The 18,707-nt window shown below is 38.0% G+C and overlaps 1 protein-coding gene across 2 annotated transcripts in view; it reads left to right on the forward strand.

Moving 5' to 3' along the window:
- ARFGEF3 (ARFGEF family member 3) overlaps positions 1 to 18,707 on the forward strand; it is a 95,286-nt gene that overhangs the window by 22,251 nt on the left and 54,328 nt on the right. For both annotated transcript variants that reach the window (XM_014268560.2, XM_005489233.3), the window contains exons 5-9: positions 7,732 to 7,800; positions 12,358 to 12,480; positions 14,016 to 14,058; positions 15,033 to 15,111; positions 17,001 to 17,105. In XM_014268560.2, coding sequence (XP_014124035.1) covers positions 7,732 to 7,800; positions 12,358 to 12,480; positions 14,016 to 14,058; positions 15,033 to 15,111; positions 17,001 to 17,105 — 419 coding nt within the window. The remainder of the gene's footprint in view (positions 1 to 7,731; positions 7,801 to 12,357; positions 12,481 to 14,015; positions 14,059 to 15,032; positions 15,112 to 17,000; positions 17,106 to 18,707) is intronic.

Here is an 18,707-nt window from a genome sequence, read left to right on the forward strand (position 1 = left end):
TCATTTATATTCTGTATTAACTAATTAGATTGATAGGGCTCCCGTTATGGTGTCAAATTAGTCACTTGAGAAGGTCACGATTGAAAGTCTACAAGGAGTCTGAGTAAGTTTAGTGACTTTTTTTCTTTTTTTGGCTTAGTTTTCGTAGCAGTTATAGTTGGCCTGTTTTAGGGTCTGTACAACCATGTTGTTACAGGTTCAGGGAGGCAGTCCTGATCTGGTGCAAATATTGAATGAAAGGGGACTGTGCTTGACCAACCTAGCAAAACTTACAGTTGATTATTTCAGAAAACTTGTCAGGAACTTTGTTGCTGCTTGAGCAAGTCTTTGGCCCTCCAAGACAGAGAACAATTTATGTAGTTGAAAAATGTCTCCAAAGTGTTTGATCCAAAACGTTGACACAACACAACTGTACAATCCCAGTCTCTGTGCATTATTATATTCTAAAGCATTTTATTGAATATTAATAAATGAGGTGATCACTCATAAGCTCTCACAGATACATATCTTCTCATTATTTTAAGATTAATGTTTATGAAGTATATTCTTCCACATACAGTGTGGTTATGCTTAGTCGAATATAATTTACAACTGTTCTGCTTTGTCATGAACTGTAAAATCAAATGGAGGTGTGTTAGCATCTGCTCTGTTAAAGAGGGGATTCTGTAAAGACTTTCACAGTATCATGCAGATAAGATTTTTTTTAAGATCAGTCCTGCTGAGAAATGCTACATAGAGTTCTTAGTGCTTAGCCTTTTCATAAGTTAAATTTTTGTAATGTAGGCCAACTACAAATCCAGACCCTCTTGGGTTTGCTTGTCTCATTTTACTTCTTTCTGGTTATTTTTGAAAGTCATTTTGTTCATGTGCTTAGTTATAAGTAATCAGGTTAATTCCAATGGATTGAATGACCTACCTTGTGGGCTTCAAGATAAGCTCATCCTTTCCTGAGTTAATTAGAACTATAGTAAATGCCTAGTACTGTGATTAAAGAATTCCCCTGGTTCTTAGGTGGCTGGTCATTGTAGCCAAAACCAGGCTTGAATTAAATAGCAGAGCTTTCTCCTTAAGGAATCCAAAGGAATGATAATGGTAATGGCCTGAATGTGGCCAAATGGATGCTGGAGGATAACTGCCTAAACCAGTCAGTAGTGAATGCAGTATCTCTATAATGAAACCTCTTTCCAGGATCCATGGCTTTTCCTCATTACCATTCTGTCCTTGAATTCTATCCCTGAACAATCTCTATGGGTTTCATCAGATGTGTAATTTCAAAAATCTGAGCAGAGTGGTGGTCAGCTTAAAAGTTTTGCAGGATAGGAAAGTAGGCTTAGTTTCTTTCCTGAAGAAATTCTAGTGCAAAAATTTTAACTGTCTCAGAGTTGTGAGGTTATGAAGGTGTTTTCAGATAGAGAACATGATCATTCTGTCACATTGGAACTGTCACATTTGGTGTGGCATAATCAAAATCATTGGCATCAACCAAAAAGCAGCAAGTCCCTAGCTCTGTAAAGTGTAATTTCACACCTATCAAGTGTGGAAGTACAAGTTCTTATAGACTTTTTTTAGTCTGACACACATACCAAGAACCTGGAGTTCACTTAACCATTACGAAAATGAATTGCAAAGGCATTATGTGATCAGAACCCGAAATATAGAAACCCTTTCACTTTGACACATGGCCCTTTAGTCTTTTTCCAGCTGCCAGACATTAAGGCTTACTGGTGGTGACAGTGGCAAGTTCTGCCAGCCAAAGTGGCCACACAACAGTGGCATGAAAGGGTCACTTGCCATAGCTTTTGCATGCAATTGTACCTGTACTGCAGGTGTGCCACAGCTGTGCACAGATGCACCCAGTTTACTCCTTCTTGCTTATCAGCCTCCCATGATTAGGGCCACTGTTACCATAGCTGTTAGCACCATCTGGTCCTGGGGGCAGCTGAGGGGAGAACTTGTGTCCCAATAAGCTGTTCTGACACTGCCAGCCAGCTCCTTGTGTCCTGTACCCTGGAGCTCCTCGGGTCCCTTGTAAGAGAGGAAAAAGAGAGAGACTGTATGTGATGTGGCAGTTGGTGATGCAACCACAAAACCAGCTTATCTGGCTTTTTAATAGCCTTTTCCTGGATGAAGGTCAGGATATGGTCTGGGATAGGGTAAAATCCTCTGGCAGGCCAGACAACCTGTGGGACACCACTTCCTAGGTTGTGTTGAGGCTAACTTCTTGCCAATTAATCTAGTGACTTGAAACAGTAATTTTAAATCAGCTGTTGTAATGTACATTGCCATACAGAACACTTCCCCGTTACAGCTTTGCATTATCTGAGAGCAAGGGAGTTATCTTCCCTCTCCCTTGCCCAAAAAATTCTCTTGTTGTCAAGAATAAATGTCAGACTTTTCCACCCAGGGGAGACACCAGTTCTTTTTTTCCTTGAGAGCTCTAGCTCTACTTACATCCATGTGTTGACATCCTTGTGAATAATTTTAGTAATTGGTGCATGAAACTTCATTTTTATTTGCAAACTCTTTAAACTATTTGTTGGTGGTTTCCAGTTTGGTATTTCTCCTTTTCCACTTTTGTTTTACTCAGATTTGCATAGTATAATTTGTAAAGTAATGCAGTATACCCAAATAGGTTGTAACCTGTAAAGGAGGAAATGTCATCCTAGTACTGCTGCTCAGCCTTTGTCTTTATTTTTCCCTGCCTTTAATTGTTAAAATTCTAAAGATAAAACCCCCTGTCAGAATGTTGACAAATACTGTTAAGTATTTTTTAAACTTTGAATAATTTCTTTCCTTTCTACAACTGTACTACATAAGCAGAAGTTTCACTTGGTTTCATGCCACCATAAATAGTGTTCAGCAGCAGTTCTGTTTTAATCCAGTGAACTAAATGGGCATTTTCTTCTCTGTGCACTCAGCATGTCATTGCTGATGATGTGTGAGGTTCTCCTGTACCAGATATAGTCCTTATATCTGAAGCCCTGGTGCATTCATAATGCTGAACAGCATTTATGGGTTTACTAATTCATAGCAGACACATTCTCCTCTCTCTCCATAATTAAAATCTGCTCTTTGGTACAGTGACACATGGTGACACAGTGTAAATGACTTCATTAATGTGCTTTGTTTCTCTTGCCCTTGTTTTCCTTCAAGGCCAAAGAGTGCGACATGAGCAGGTTACCAGTTATTCTGACAAATAGGGGGACACCTCCTGTCCAAAATATTTTGCAGAAATACTGGATGACTTTAAATGTTGAACTACTGAATGAGGTAAAGGGCTGTCCTTCCTGTCAGAGTTTTCCTCTGAGGGACAGGATGTGAGAATCATCTGGCACACATTGCATCCAAGTTTAGCCTGCAAATAAAGTAAGTCAGGAAAGGCTTCTTTTACAATGCCACAAAGGGATTAGAGGTGGTTGCAGAATTGTTTTCTTTTTAAATTGTAAAGTTTTGAACCTTTTCTGTCTTTCTTGGGGGTACTGCTTGCTATCCTATACACTGTGCTTATTTCATGTGCCCCCACATGAAAGAGCTCTTCAATGTGAGAATTGGTTTGTACTACAGATATGTACCAAGCACTTAAGGAACTTGGCTAGCAATGGTAGGCAGCTTTACAATCTAAAAACATTCCCACTTTTTTCCTCTTCAAGAGGTCACAGAATGGTTTGGGTTGAAAGGAACCCTAAAGTTCAGCTAGTTCTAATGCTCCTGCCATGGACAGGGCCACATTCCACTAGACCAGGTTGTTCAAATCCCCATCTAACCACTGAAGTATGGAATCACACAGAAACACAGAGCAGGCAAGGTTGTAAGGGACCACAGTGGTTGTCTGGTCCAGTCTCTCTGCTCAAGCAGTGTAATCCTAGAGCACATAGCACGGGATGGATAGACATTGTGATGTCAGTTTAATTACATTGCTCTTCATTTTGTTTCCTGTACATTATGTTTCAATTGACATATCAGAAGCAGAGGTTTTGGTTTTGTTTCTACTTATTGTGGAAACTACCATGTGCATACTCTTATACTACATTTGGGACTGTATCCTGGGACTCCAGGGAGTAGGAATTATATTTCTTGTTCCATGATGGTCAGAGCTTCAACAGTAATTAAAATAAATACTTTCATTACGGATAAGCCATTTATGGAAATGTGATCTCATTGGGCATTTGCAAGATAATGCAAGCCAATTAAAAAATCCTGGAAGCTGTGTGACTTTGAAATTGTCTCTACAGTCATATAAGTTCCTTCTTCAAAAAAAAAAAGAAACAAAATGTGGTTTAGAATCCATACCAATCAGTAAAAGCTGGTTTTCAATTTTGTTTTTTACTGGAATTGCTTTCTAGTTATTAGGAACTGCTTTGTAGTTTTGTTTCTGCTTTCCATACCAGTGGTTGCAAAAACAACAGGTTATTGCTGAAGAAAGCCTCTATCTTTCTTTTCTTTAATTTTTTAAAATACAGATTGTTTGAGTTAGTATCATGAGTAGTTAAGCAGTCTGTGGGGGTATCCTGTTTGGAGACTCAGTGTTTTCAGTGGATTGGAATTATTAAGTTTGGTTTTGTTTGGTTGTTTTTGGTCCCATTTTTCATCCAGTAATTTAAAAGAGAAACCTGCTGTCTTCCTGTTTGTTCCACATTAAAGGAAAGCATGCAAGTTAAGTGTTTGGATCATTGCCATGACTGTAAATGAGTCCTGCAGCAGTGCTGATGGAAATCATAGCTGGGAGCAGTCTTGTGTGTTGGTCAGAGACATGTTTCAGAACTTACAAATGATTTGTGGTAGCAGTGGAGTAAACCAAGAATATACTGGTTGATTACTTGTGCTTCTGTCATTTGGTTGCATCAGGTCATATGCCCTTTCTCTAGCTACTGGGTTCCCAGGTCTCATTTTTTACAAAGAATAGCAGTCAAAACTTAGCAGTCTTTTTGCTGAAATTCTCTTTTGCTTCATGGCAAAGTTTTGATCATCACTTCCTTACTGAGCTTGATCTCTGATGTTTCTATCATTCACACGTTACATGCATGTTTTTGGCATTTTTGACAGAAAGGAATATATATATATATATATATACACACATGTATATATGTATATTTGTGTGTGGGTATATACATATGCACTAACTTTTCACAATTCAGCTCTATAAAAGATGGAAATTAAAAAAAAAACAAAAACAACAACAAAAATATAAACGCACAAAAAAAAAAAAAAAAGGAGGAAAGAAAGAGGTTTTGACGGGCAAAGGCTTAAAAGAACGCCTGAACTGATGTGTCCTTCCATGAATTGTAGTGTATTGGCACCCAAGTTTTGAGGTTTTGATCTGTGGCAAACATTAGATAGTAACACATACTACAAAGCCAAGATGGGACAAGAGAGCATAAAATCACATGAAGTAAATAAGGGTTTACAAGTAGGGAAAATCAGGACACACAAACCACTGAATAGGATTAGTCATGGATGTCCATCATGGTTCTTAGTGTGATAAGAAGAGATTTGTCAGTGGGAAGTAACACTTGTCTCTGTGTGTTTACAAACTGTGTTCTACACCTGTGTTTTACACAGCAGTATCTGGAGGATGCAAATCAGTTTTTCCTTGAGTACTGAATATATATTTTTAGCCAGCTGCTGAGCTCTCACAGCTATTAGAAGTGTCAATAAAATTTCAGTGTAATTAATAGCTGAGAAAGTGAGGCCCCACATCTGACTGTGAGGCTGGCCAGTAGTTAAGAATCTAGTTAGTGCTAAACAGAATTGTTTGGTTTCAAAGCTTTAAATTTTTCACCTATGGACTGAGCAGCAGATGGAAATAACAGCCCTTATAACTTAAGTTATTATTAGCCAAATGAGATTGAGTTTTTATAATTGACTGTTTACCTTTCTGTTGTTCTATAGAATTTGCTCTGGGGACAGGAAGAAAGGTACCACAGTTCCTTTTCACCAGCACTTGTGCATGTGCTAGTAAATGTTATGGATTACAGAGAAATTTGTGGAGTTTTCTTCCTGTATATATAAAGAAATATTTTGTATTCCTTCCTGTCAAGAAATACAAAGTACAGCATTCTTAATTATTTGTAGTTAGAATTAGATTGCTTTCTCTGGCAAGTTCAAGTGCTGTGTAGCTTGTATCTCTCCTTGTAATATTGAGGTGGGCTGCATAACACTTTTAAGAAATTCCATTTTGTTCATTTCAAAGAAAAGAGAAACCATGAAGGGATTTGGCTCAGAAACTTTGCTCACAAAATAAATGCTAAATATCTAAAAAAGAGTTTCTAGTGCAGGACTATTGTAATTCATAAGAGTAGTGTGCCCTTTTCTTTTGTCACTACCTCTAGTATTTATCCACATTATTCAGCTTCTATTTATGAAGGACCGAGAGTCAAATCAAGATATCATATACAGAAAACTGTAAAATTGCCATTACACAATGGTTTACTTGGAACACTTTTCGTAGTAAAATCACCTTCTATAAGAAGAGGATCAAGCTCCTTATTGGCATTTTATATACAAAACAAAAATGCAAACAAGCAAACAGAAAACCCGACAACCTTAGAGTAAGGTGTGACATCCTGAAGTGAAATACAGGTTTTCTGCTAAGAAAAATACTTGTAAAGGTGCAGTGCATTTTAGTGTATAGTAACCTTTCAGTATGACTCTTAAAATGCTAAACAGCTTATTTATGTCCTCCTTCAGGAAAATGTCACACTCACCTGTGGACAGACTCTTCTGTACTTTGCTTCTAGTTAACAGCCATTAATGTTGACTTATCTGATGCCCCAAACTTCCTTGTGAAGCAGAGAACAGCAGTTCTGAGTAGGCCTGAGAAGCTGTAGGGACCAATACATTAGTGTTAATGTGATTTGATATTTGCTGCTACACTTATCTCAAGAAACTTATACTATTTCAGAACAAGCCAAACATAAATGCTGGTGCTGGAGGGCTTTTATGCTTTGAAGGAGAGAGAACAGTAGCTGAGATTCTGTCTTCTGTGGGGCAGGAGAGATTGGAAAGCAATACAGGAGAGGGGGACGAAATCTCCAGACACAAAAGGCATCAGACACCACAGCATCTCTCGCCACATTGCCTCACTCACCCATTTATCCTGGTGGTTCACATCACATTCTTACTCCCCTTCTCTTCATAGCAAGATGTTGAATTGGTCTTTTAGTGTCTTATTCTTCCTGCTGAATTCAGGACAGAAAAAGCCTCCCTTCATGAACTGGGGCTTATGGATATTTTTTAGCTACTCATTATCAAGTGACTATAATGCACTTAGTGCAAATATCCTGTGCTGGGAAATCCTCAGGCAGTAATTAATGGATTTTTTCACATAATACGTATCTGTCTGTGCCACTTAAGTAATAACTTGCATTGTATTTTTCCTTTCTCTTTTGTTATACTGATAGAAGTGAATGGAAGGACTGATTATAAATCATGCAGAGCTTGTGGTTAAAATATGAATAGGGGTCCAAGGCCAGAGTTGATCACTGGATTGTCTTCCTTTTGGTGGTCACATGTAGGAGACAGCAGTAAGTAATCCATTGGGTGATGCCTCTGGGGCCAACGGATGCAGCTTCTCAGGAGGATCTCCTCTGTCCCAATAACACATGGTACTAAGAAGCTTCTCATGCTGTTTCTCCAAGTTGGGAGGAGTCTTGGCTAGGAGCACAAGGGTGGGAAGGAGAGTCAATAATGGCTGAAACTTAATTTTTTTCATTTCCTCTCTTTTGATGCAAGGTCTTGCTCTGTATAACATATACCTCCACCTTTGAGCTGAATGGGAGTTCAGTGTTGAAGATTGCTGAGGTAAGTGCCTCTGTTATCCCACTGCTTGTGTCACTTGAGCTTTCCCTACTACCTTGAATGTGCCTTCCATGTGTAGCCTGAAACGGAACCAGCCTAAAACACATCTACCATCATTAGGACTGGTATTACCTTATGTGTAGTGTGAAGAAATAGTTGTGAGTTGGGCAGGTTTGGGCTTGCATGGGAAGGCAGTCTTGGAAGTTGACTGATAATTGTTTATTACAACATTACACATTTACTACTTCTCATATTTATTTTGCTTTTGCAATAGAAAAATTTTCTTGAGTTCTTCATGAAACAGCACTGCACTGATTTCCTACTGGCTGCAACTCTAACACTAATGGAGTTTCCTGAAGCGAAGTTTATAAGCCATAGTGTGCCATGTTGGCATAAATACCTCACTGTTCCTTGTGTCTATCTCTTTCCTGACACATCCAAGTAAAATATTTATAATGCCCCTTGATCCGTTGGGTTCTTAGTCACTCTACTCCCTTTATTCCATTAGATTTTAATATGAATTAAATAGTAAAGGAGATTTGGTTGTAGAAAACATACTTGCAAGCATATTACCTGAGCCTCAGTAGGTGAGTGATATTTTTAGTAGTGTGTTGCCTGCTATGGGCTGTTTGTTCAGCTTAGAGAAAATGTACAGGAGCACTTAATCCTCCTGTGCAAACCACACTGCTGTGTGCAGAATCTGTTATAAAAGTACACTGTTAACGTGCTATGGGCAGAGCTAGTGTCCATGAAGGAATGTAAATGTTACTTACATGTCCTACACTCCCAAGTGTCTGTAAGCATTTAGAGATGTGTTACTTCTTAGTTTTTGTTATTTGCAGTGGAGTTTTTTTGTAAAAAAAAAAATCCCGTGTGAAAATAGCTTACTTTAGCTGGAAGTTACAGTATGTTCTGAGTTCAAGAATAAAACTGACCTTGCCTTATCTTATCAGAAGCTGAGAAAGGAGTTGTAGGGATAACAGGGAACCGAAGAAAATTACTTCCATTTTGCAAAAGAAAAAAGGGTTTTAAAAGGCAAGGAAACAACATAAATAGTTCATGTATATAACATATACGAGATGAAAAAGATAGTAATCATTCTAGATTAGCACAGCTTAGATTTTGGTTTCTCTTGTGCTAGGTGAGACCATAAGGCGTGGCTATTTTTGGAGGTCTTTGTAAGCCCCATCTGTAGGTGCTGCAGCAGGGATGAATTGAATTGCTACTTAAACAATTGCTACTTAACAAGCCACAGTTTTTAAATTTCTACTAAACCCTCTTTATTTCTACTAAACCCTCTTTATGTCAGTCACACACTGGAAAAAAATACAGATAATTTCCCCTGCTGCAGTTTTTCTCACATTTCTCACAGACTTCCTAACATGCAAGGCAAAAGCTGATGATTTCAGCTTAGTGCATCTCTTGGCTGTAGGTAAAGAGCTTGAGATTAAACAAAGTGCTTGCTGGCAAAAGCATTTAATGACTCTGAGCCCTTCAGTTTTCAGTCTTTAAGATCTCTATCTGAGACTGGGGGGAAATGGTCAATCAGTGATGGTCCGTGTGGTAGAAACTGTAGAAATAATCAGAAATAATATTTTCTGTTCTCTCTGTAAAGAGGGTTGTTATTCATCAAAAGCATTCTGAAAATTGGCAGTTGTCTTTCACAGATTGATGTGAAACTCTGCTAGTTTTGGTAGTTGCATTGCAGTTTATTCTCAGAAGGCCAGTCTGGTTTTTAAAAAGCTTTGCTAGTGTACTGGTACAAATTAGGACAATGCTAGTTCTTTTCTTTTATAGTGAACAAGACTCTAATGCATGATGAGATGTGCCAGCAAAGAAAGCAAAACTCATTTCCTTCAATGAATACAGTAATACAGAGTGTGCTTGCCTCTATTTGGAGTGTTTGGATGTACAGCTATTTTCTCCACACTTCTTGAGAAAATACTGCCTCAGGTTTTCTTAAATAGCCTAAGTCTCTCTAAATAGTAAATCCTACCCGGCACATACATGTTTCCACAAGTTCCTCCACATGCTTTAGGTAAGGCAAAGATTTTAATAGCTGGCATCACTATGCCTTTGTATCTGAATTAGCCAACATATAAGCAGTAGGAAACAGAAAATAATATCTCTGTTCAGCATTTGGTTAAACTTCTGACTTGCTCTAAGGGAAAGGTGGCAAAGAGGAGCTTTCTGTTCCAGTGCCCATGATATTTAACGTTTCTTTCCAAATCAATCCCTTAGTTTTCCTAGCCTACACTCTGTAGCTAGTAGAACCACTCCAGGATTGGAAAGGTGCTGCCTTCATTACTAGTGGAACACCTGAGGACTGTCTCTGACAAGCAAAGCTACAGTCTGACCATTTTGCACTGTCTGATTGTTTGCAATTCATGTGTACAAAACAATGGCACTCAAAATCATTCTGAACCTTATCACCTTCAAATTAAGAAAGCATCCATTATTAAGACTACTATAATTTCTGCCCTAAGTATTAATAATATTGAAAAGAGATTAGTAGTATGAAAAATGAATTAAATCTTGTTCTGTGCACCTTCCCATGCTTGCCTAGACACCTGCAGGAAAATGTAGTTGATGCTGTTTTATGTGTTTTGTGTGTGTTTGTTGCTCCAGTGTGCCTTCTGGAGGTTTATTTTGTGTAACTGTGTTGTGTTCCATTAGCTAACCCTTCTGTGTTTTGCTCTTAGTTGTGTTTTGCATGCCATAGAGCTGGAAGTCCCCGAATGCATGAAATGATCAAAATGTCCATTGCACACCTCTTTGGAGCCCTGAGCTCTCGCATTTTCACTGCTGCTTCTTCATCAGTGGCTTTTCAAAAGGTACCTTGCCTAGCCATTTAGAACACAGGCCTTCTGTGAGATTGCAACTCAAGTATTGTTTGCTTATTAGCTCGCTTGGGGAGGGGAGAGAAGGAGGAGATACCAACCATGCTCTTTTCAGAAAGTCAGCCTACCTCTAAGAATGGTACTTCATTAATTAATTCAGATACTCTAGAAGAAGTCTTACAGCTCAAAAAGAATTATCTCAGCAGCACTGGAATGGTTTTGCCTCTGTGAAGGGCTGTATGTGGTTAACAAGCTTTCAGGATTATTTTGTCCACTGGGGTTCAAGGGATAGCTGAATGATGAGCAGAATTGGTCCAGGCCAACTTACAAGAACATCTTCAACACTGACCTATTGACAGCTTGGCTTCATTTCAGTAGGAGTTACAAACAATCAAGAGTCTTGTTTGTGTGCCTATGTCAATACTGATCAGACTCTGTAATCAGATCACTTTAATTTTTCCTTCTTAAAAATTCATCCTCATTAGGGAACTATAAAAGTGACTTTACATCATATAATATCCTTCTCATTCAAAAATGTACACCAGATGCATTTTTGTATACTCCTTATGCATATAATTTATACTACACATTTATATTTTTAAGAATAAATATTTTTTCGGAGCTAGTTCCATTTATATTTACAGTTCTTACTTGCTATATATCTAAAAAATAGCAGAATAAAACTGCTAAAACTGAAAAATATATAAGTATGTGAACAGTTATTTACTTTTTTTTGGTTGATTTTTGGAAGATTCTTTTGGTCATTGTGATCAATAAAGCTTAATGCAGGACAAAGGACCAAAACTGCTTCTTCAAGAAGACTGTATTGTACAGTTCTGTCACAAACCTGCTCAGCTCCATCAAGATTTTTATCTACTTAGTAGTTACTGTGCAATGTGCTTGCACTGTCTACTCCAGTTACCGAAGGTCTTACAGAGACCCAGCACCTCCCACAAAATACCTGATGAAGGACAGAAACTGCACTTTGCAGTGTGCTGTCCCCAGGATCCGAGCTGTGTAACACTTTGGCAGCCTCTTGTGCAGGATCACCTGGGGCAAAAGTCAAGCATGACTCTGGCCACAGCACATTCCCAGAAACCTGTCGGCAGCTGGGCTTGGAATTGGGAACTGGATGATCCATCAGTGTTCTTCTATTGCTGCCTTGGTTCCCATGGGATCTCTGAGAAGAGGAGCCCTCTGCTGGATTGCCAGTTATTAAAAGGCAGTTGTTTGTGTTATTTATGGTAAAGTGCTATTGTATTTTCTGTGTTAAGAGAGGCCTTAAAAGTTTTCACATGTGATACCGTACGTAATGATTATCATAGAATAAGTGGCAAATACCTTTACACCAGAAGCAACAAGCTTGAATTGAAGGATATTTACAGGATATTGCAGACATAGACTTGCAGCAAGGTAGTTACAATAAGTATCAAGATAGGAATAATCAAAGCCTCCTTCAATGAGCTCTGTACAAAGTGAGACAAGTACCAAAATCACTTGGATTTGACAGGAGACTTTGCCAGTTTTGCCCTGCCATTCCTGCAGCTGTGTGACTGATGAATTACTTGGCTTTCCAACCAAGACTGCTAAAAACTTCTAATGTGCTAAATAGTAAGGAAGGCTGACTATCTGCATGTGAGAGACCTTGGTATCCTCCTAAACTGTGCTCCTGGTAAGGGGGAGTTGATCTCTTTGTACTGCTGTCTTGTTTCCTCATCAGGTTTGCACTGAGACATATGTATCTAGCTGTCACCAGCGGAGCATTAACACCGCTGTGCGGGCAACCCTCAGCCAAATGTTGAGTGACTTGACTTTACAGTTACGACAAAAGCAAGAAAACATGGTGAGCCTTCTGGCATCAACAAATGGTTCCATGTCCATGGCTGCCTACCATTTTGTTCTCATTCATCTGAATGCCTTAAGGCTTTTATTTGACACTTCCTCAGTTAATCCTGTTTAAAAGTTTTTTGGGCTCTGACTATGCCTGCCTAAGAGCTCTCACATTGTCAACTTTAGTTGGTTGGTTTATTTTTTTTTCTTTGCATTAAATAAAAGATACTTTGTTCTGATATCAGGCTGCCTCAGCTTTTTACATTATTTTATTTTGTTTTCTTGTTTTTCTAAGGTGCATTGAAATCTTTCTACCAAACATTTTGCATGACAAATATTTACATGGTAAAAAAACAGATTCTCAGCTAAGGAAAGTGTAATTGAGATTTTTCTTCTACTTTTTTTAACAGAAGATAGTTTTAACTTATGATTTTTTTTTCTTTGTTATAAAAAAAATTATAATTTTATTTATTTCATTATTAAAACCCATGAGAGCTGTTTGAATGACATCCCAGCACATTTTCAACTGTAGATGTTCTGGGTACATGTGGAATTACACTGACGTCTTACATTGTTTGTACTGTTTTGTATAATACCATATTGTTAAAGAAGTATTATTTGTAAAAGTCAGTTTCTATTTATTAGGAAAATTTAAGGACTCTAGTTGTACAGATTGTTTTCCTTACATCTGTTTTGGGTTAAGATGATCACTTCTATTTTGGATTAGTAGGCTAGATTGTTTTTATCCAGCTGAGCAACTGCAAAAATAATAATGCAGTTTAAGTAAACTTGTCTTCTGTTGGTGCTAAGTAGGTTCATTTTACTAACTAAAGCATTTACCAAAAACCCCAAACAAACAGAAACATTTTGGGCCTGCAAATTGAATTTTGTTAGTTGTTTTCTTAGCTGAGGAGTATATAAAAGCATATGAGAAGTGTATTTAGTTCCTGACATTTTGTTATTGATGCTTAAGAGAATTTGGCTTGACCCTGTTGTGCACGATGGGAAGAATCCTATACCACAGCTGAACCAAGTGATGTATGAGGTCATTTCCATTTCCTCACTGCCATTAATTTTGTTGGTATTGTAACATTAACAATGTTACATTAACATTACATAACATTAACATTGTCAATGTTCTAAACTCTCTAATACTCAATTGATTTTGGTTTCTAAGTACTTTGTGAAGTCTAAACTTTGCTTTTCTCTCAGTTATTTTCAATGCAATTTATATGCCTAATTATTACTGAGTTGTTCTAAGTGTAGGAAATCCCTTAAAGACTTACAAAACTTTGACCTAAATGAGATGCAACTTCCTTTAATCTAAATGACTGTTAAAACAGATCTTAAGGAATTTTTTAAAATATTTTGCAAAAAGTTCCATTAGAAACCCTAGCAAAAGACTCCAAACAGATAGAGGACAATTTAAGAATTGAATGTAAGAAAAAATTGAATTTAAGAAACTTCTGCTGTTAAAGTATTGCTTCTATAATGTTCCTTTGTCCCTTGTACCAATTACACCACCTTTATTTTGTCTTTCCTCAACAGATAGTTGAAAACCCTGACAACTTGCAGAAATTCAAGAGTCAAGGTATTTTAAAACTTTTTTAGTGACTCCTTCCAATCCAGCTTTTTTATTCCTAACTTTCTTTTTATGACCACACTGCTGTTTGATGTCATGGGAGTTGCACCCTCAGGATTTTGTAACTTCTCTATAGTTTGGTGCTTTCTTCATTACCTGTGGTAAGAACTGAGATAGCCCTGTCAGCTCCTGATATTTCCAGTTGTGTCTTCATTTGGACCATGGTAACAGCATTGTACTCAACATAGTAATATATTATTGTTTCAAGGTGCTAACAGGTGTAATTAAGGAGTTTCAGTGGTCTGAAAAAAAGTTTTAGTAAGTGCCTTTACTTCCTGAAATGAAATAGATGTGCAGAGTAGAATGTGGAATCTGAAAACAATCGTTGCTCTATTTCAGGCCAAATACATTGTTTATATAATGACTACTTGCCAGGTGATTATTTTACAAGAGAATGTTTTTTTATTCCCTTTGTGGCTTAACTTCCAATATCTTCTAGTAGGAAAAATAGTCTCTGGTTTTGACCTTCACTCAGGATTTTGATAGAACTTGTGTGAATGGAGGCTAAAATCTTTGAAGAGCCACAAACATTCTTTGATAAGATCAGAAGTTGGTCAGAAAATGTGTAAGAGAGAGAAACTGCAGGGAGAGATACAGAAATTGGCTGCCATGTAGAAAACTGGGGCCAGTCTTTTTTATTATTTAATTATATACTTATTTTATTATCTGAATTTGATTTCAGCTAACCTTCTGCAAATGCATGTAAGCAATTAGTGCTCTCTCCGGGTTTCATACTGCTGCTTTTGCATGTTGTGGCGATCACTTTCCTATCTAGCACTTTTCCTACTGCATCTTATCTGTGAATTTGGGTAGCCCTGCTCCTTGTTTAGAAGCTCTGACCAGCTCTGAAAACCCATGCAGTTAATTGATGTTGTTATCCAGCTGTTCATATGTAATGCCTCTGATATTTGTCCTTTTTGGAGGTACTTCAACTGAGTCTCTTTGTGATGATGTTGTATCTGTCCTCACTGTACTCTGTGAGAAGCTCCAGGCTGTCATAAAGTGAGTTATTTAAGTTTATAATTTTAATTTATTACCTGGAGGTTGAGAGTTTCACTGATGCATGTGATTGTGCTGTTGAAGTTCTGGAATTATGAAGCAAAGCTGTGGTTAAATGAGGTGTTTGCTAGAGAAAGTATTGTTCATGATGCATTATTTTAATCCTTGCTTGAAATGAGGAGCTAATTTGCCTTCTTTGTGCATTGTTCAGCTTTACAGAGCTTGCAGTAAATCTAATCTGTAGGTAACTTCCATACAGCGGCAAAATACTAATACAAAATACTAATAAATCTGAGGAGAAGTTTTCTTTTCTGGCTGGAAGAACCATCATAGAGAGAATAGCAATACAAGAGCCATGGAGAGACCTAACAGATACTATATTCAGAATTAATAAATCAGTCCTTCTTAGACAGGCTTTATCCAATTGCAGTAATTTGTGCTATCAAAGAATTCCTCCAATTTAGGAATATCATAAACTCTATCTACTTGAAAATGTATGATCTTAACTTCTAAAATGTGGTTGTTATGGACAGGAAGTGTTTATATGCATAATTTTATAAGTGTGTTATATATGCAATTTTCAGAAACTACCAGAGGCAAAGATAGCACAGGCATCTATGTGCAGTTCTTTTGCAGACTTTCTTCCCATGAGTCTCTCTAATAATAGCAGGATTACAGAGGAATGCCTTACTTAGCATTATTTAATCAGTGTCAGCATCTGGGAAAATAAAATCAAGAGTGCAGAGATGCCCTGTGCATTCCCATGCACGTGTCAACTCTAAGGGGATGATCATCTGCATTAAGACACATTGTAAGAAAAGCTGTTGGGAAAGAAGGCATCTGTACCTGGAATGCATGTATCTTTCCAGATAGGTGCGGACTGTTGTGAAGAAAAATCTATCACCTTTAAAATATATAAGAAGCCAGCATTTTTCAGTCCTCCATACCACAGAGTTAAAAATCCAGCTTTGAGCCTCAGGATTCAGGGTTTTCTCTATTTCATGTGAAACAGGTATTGTTGTACTTCGATACAAATTCATGCATGTGAACAAAAGGAACTCAGGCAGTGACAGAAAACCAGATATTTCTCACTCCTTAATTTTGATTCAGATAAATCCATTTTTTACAGCTTCCTTGACCTACAGTCATATATCAGAGAGTGCATTCCTCCAGCTCTCATCTCTGACCCAAAGAGAGTGATTAAATGCTGGTTTTCTTAGCAGTGAAAACCATATTGTGGGTACACTTGCCATGGAGTGCTCGTTTCGTAAGGCGACCTCAGCCTTGCTTGTCTCCTGGATCCCACAGCTCATGTTATGAGTAGGGGCAGGCACAGTGCATGTTACAAGTGTACCAGTTCCAGGTATCCACAGGTCCTTTAATATTCCTTCTCATGAAGCTTTCTTTGAGTTTATGGTTCTGACAGAGTTACTGGTAAGGCCCTGAAAGGTAGCCATGTTACTGTGTGGCTTTCTGCTTGGAGACATTAGCCATTTGTGGTTAATGACTACAAAATAACCAGAAGAGAATAGCCTAAACATGCTTCAGATTGCCTGAAGAAACTATCCAATAGTCCAAAATGTTCTATTTTCTCCTTTTCCTCTGTTTAAGGTTCCTTCTCAAGATTTTAGATTGAATTTGAGTAGTTATTTGGGTTTTATTCTTCCTATTTTTTCACCTTTTTTTTTAATGCAGTAGATCACTGCATGCAATCAGTATAAAATAAGTGGGATGATGCAGGTGATCACACCTGCATTGTAAATTGACAGAAAGAAGCAAAATAAGTCACTGCTGTAAATTATGGTATAATTTTCAAGTGAACTAATGTGGTTATTTTAGAAAATTAAGTAGTCTGTTTTAATATGATGTGAATGGCATCTTTTCTTTGCCAGTGACAATCGTCAACTTCAGCTTCTTTACTTGGAGTGTATCCTCTCCATGCTGAGCAGCTCCTCCCCCAGCATGCACCAGCACAAAGGATTCACTGATCTAATATGGTGAGTACATCTGAAGACTAATGCAAATACTCAGTTTGTAAATGTAAAAGGACCTGTTCCCCCCAGCCTTGCAAAAAAACCTGTAAAAAGTCTCCAGGTGTGAGCAGAGCTTGCTGTTAACCTACTATCCGTTCTTTCTGTGCCTCATATAAAATTGGTTAGGACTGCCTGCTCAGCTGCCACATTAAATCCTGATAGTGAATTATCACTGTAATGATGTCTAATGGATTTAGCCAGAACAGAAAACCTCTTATGCTTTCTGCAATAGTTTGGATTTGTGTGTGGCATTGAACACAGAGATGCTCTGCTTGTTGTAGGAGGGTACTGTTGAGATTCTTAATGTTCTGATACAATAATAAGCAAAGAAGAGAGAAGATAAGCAAAAATTAATGTCAAATGTGTGCTGGTGACCAGAAGTGCTTATTATGACCTGCATTGTTGTGTAAAGTTTGAGGCTGAATAGTCTTAATGTTGATTCTGTTTCATCAAGAATTTCTCCTTTTTAATCCACTTCACCAGGAAGGCTTGATATCTTTAGTGTTCGTATCTATATCTAAATTGATACCATCACATCAAAGCACCTGAAATAATCCTGCTTTCCTTGTGATTGAAATAGTGGGGTTTTTGTAGCCTGTGGATAATTGAGTCATATTAATAAAGCAAGAATGTAACTAATATGCAGTTCCTTGCAGTCTGTGCCCATCTTTTGACCTTGTCAGGTGATTGTATTAAGGAATGATATATGTGACTGTTAATGACAAATGTGGTTTTTGTGTTTTTACCCTGTAATTTTTGAAACTGAAGTGATTGACTTGGGCCCAATTCTAAAGGTGGAACATGTAGAGGCACCCATAACTCCCCTGCTGTCCCAGGAACATCAGTGGCTGCCAAACTGGGAGGTGTTCAGACTGGTAACACTTGGCAGTGTGCCACAAGGACCCAGTGCTGAGGCCTCTTGGAGGTCTAACATAAGAGCAGAACTCTCTGTCCCATGGCAGATTCACTTCAGAAGTTTCTGCCTTGGAATTTCACCCAGCCCTTTTTTTCTGCTCATGTGAAGGACTGTGGGGCCATCCTGTGAGCAAGGTCACTGAAATTATCTCAGTTAAAAGAGAACACTTCCGGTTTTATTTTCAATTTACATCCTTTTGGTGATCCAGTTTATGCTGCAAGTCTACAGGTGTTTGTGTCTGTAGCTGTGTACCATGAGGGCAAGCCATCAGGGGTGGGACTTCTTAACCTGCACTGCTGCCAAGGAATGAACATGCATGCCTCAGCTACCTGCTTAAGTGGGGGGGAAAAAACCCTAAAACACTAGATAGATATGAAACAGTTTAAACTGCAAACATAATTTTGAACATTTTGTATGCACTGATACATTACCTGTCTGGTGAGGTTGTGATGCAAACTGGTAGCTGTCCTTATTCTTTAAGGAGCTGTTGCCTACATGCACACAGCTTTCACTCTGACAGACACTTTGTAATCAGCTCCCAAAGAAGATAAAGAAGGGAGCAGATAGGGAAGATTTAGCTCTGTGTGTTGACAGTGTTCTCCATAGTTTGATACAGAAACACTTTGACAGGACTAAGATATGTGGGGAAT

This window comes from Zonotrichia albicollis, chromosome 3, assembly GCF_047830755.1.
Source record: "Zonotrichia albicollis isolate bZonAlb1 chromosome 3, bZonAlb1.hap1, whole genome shotgun sequence".
In the NCBI taxonomy this organism is placed as follows: Eukaryota; Metazoa; Chordata; class Aves; order Passeriformes; family Passerellidae; genus Zonotrichia; species Zonotrichia albicollis.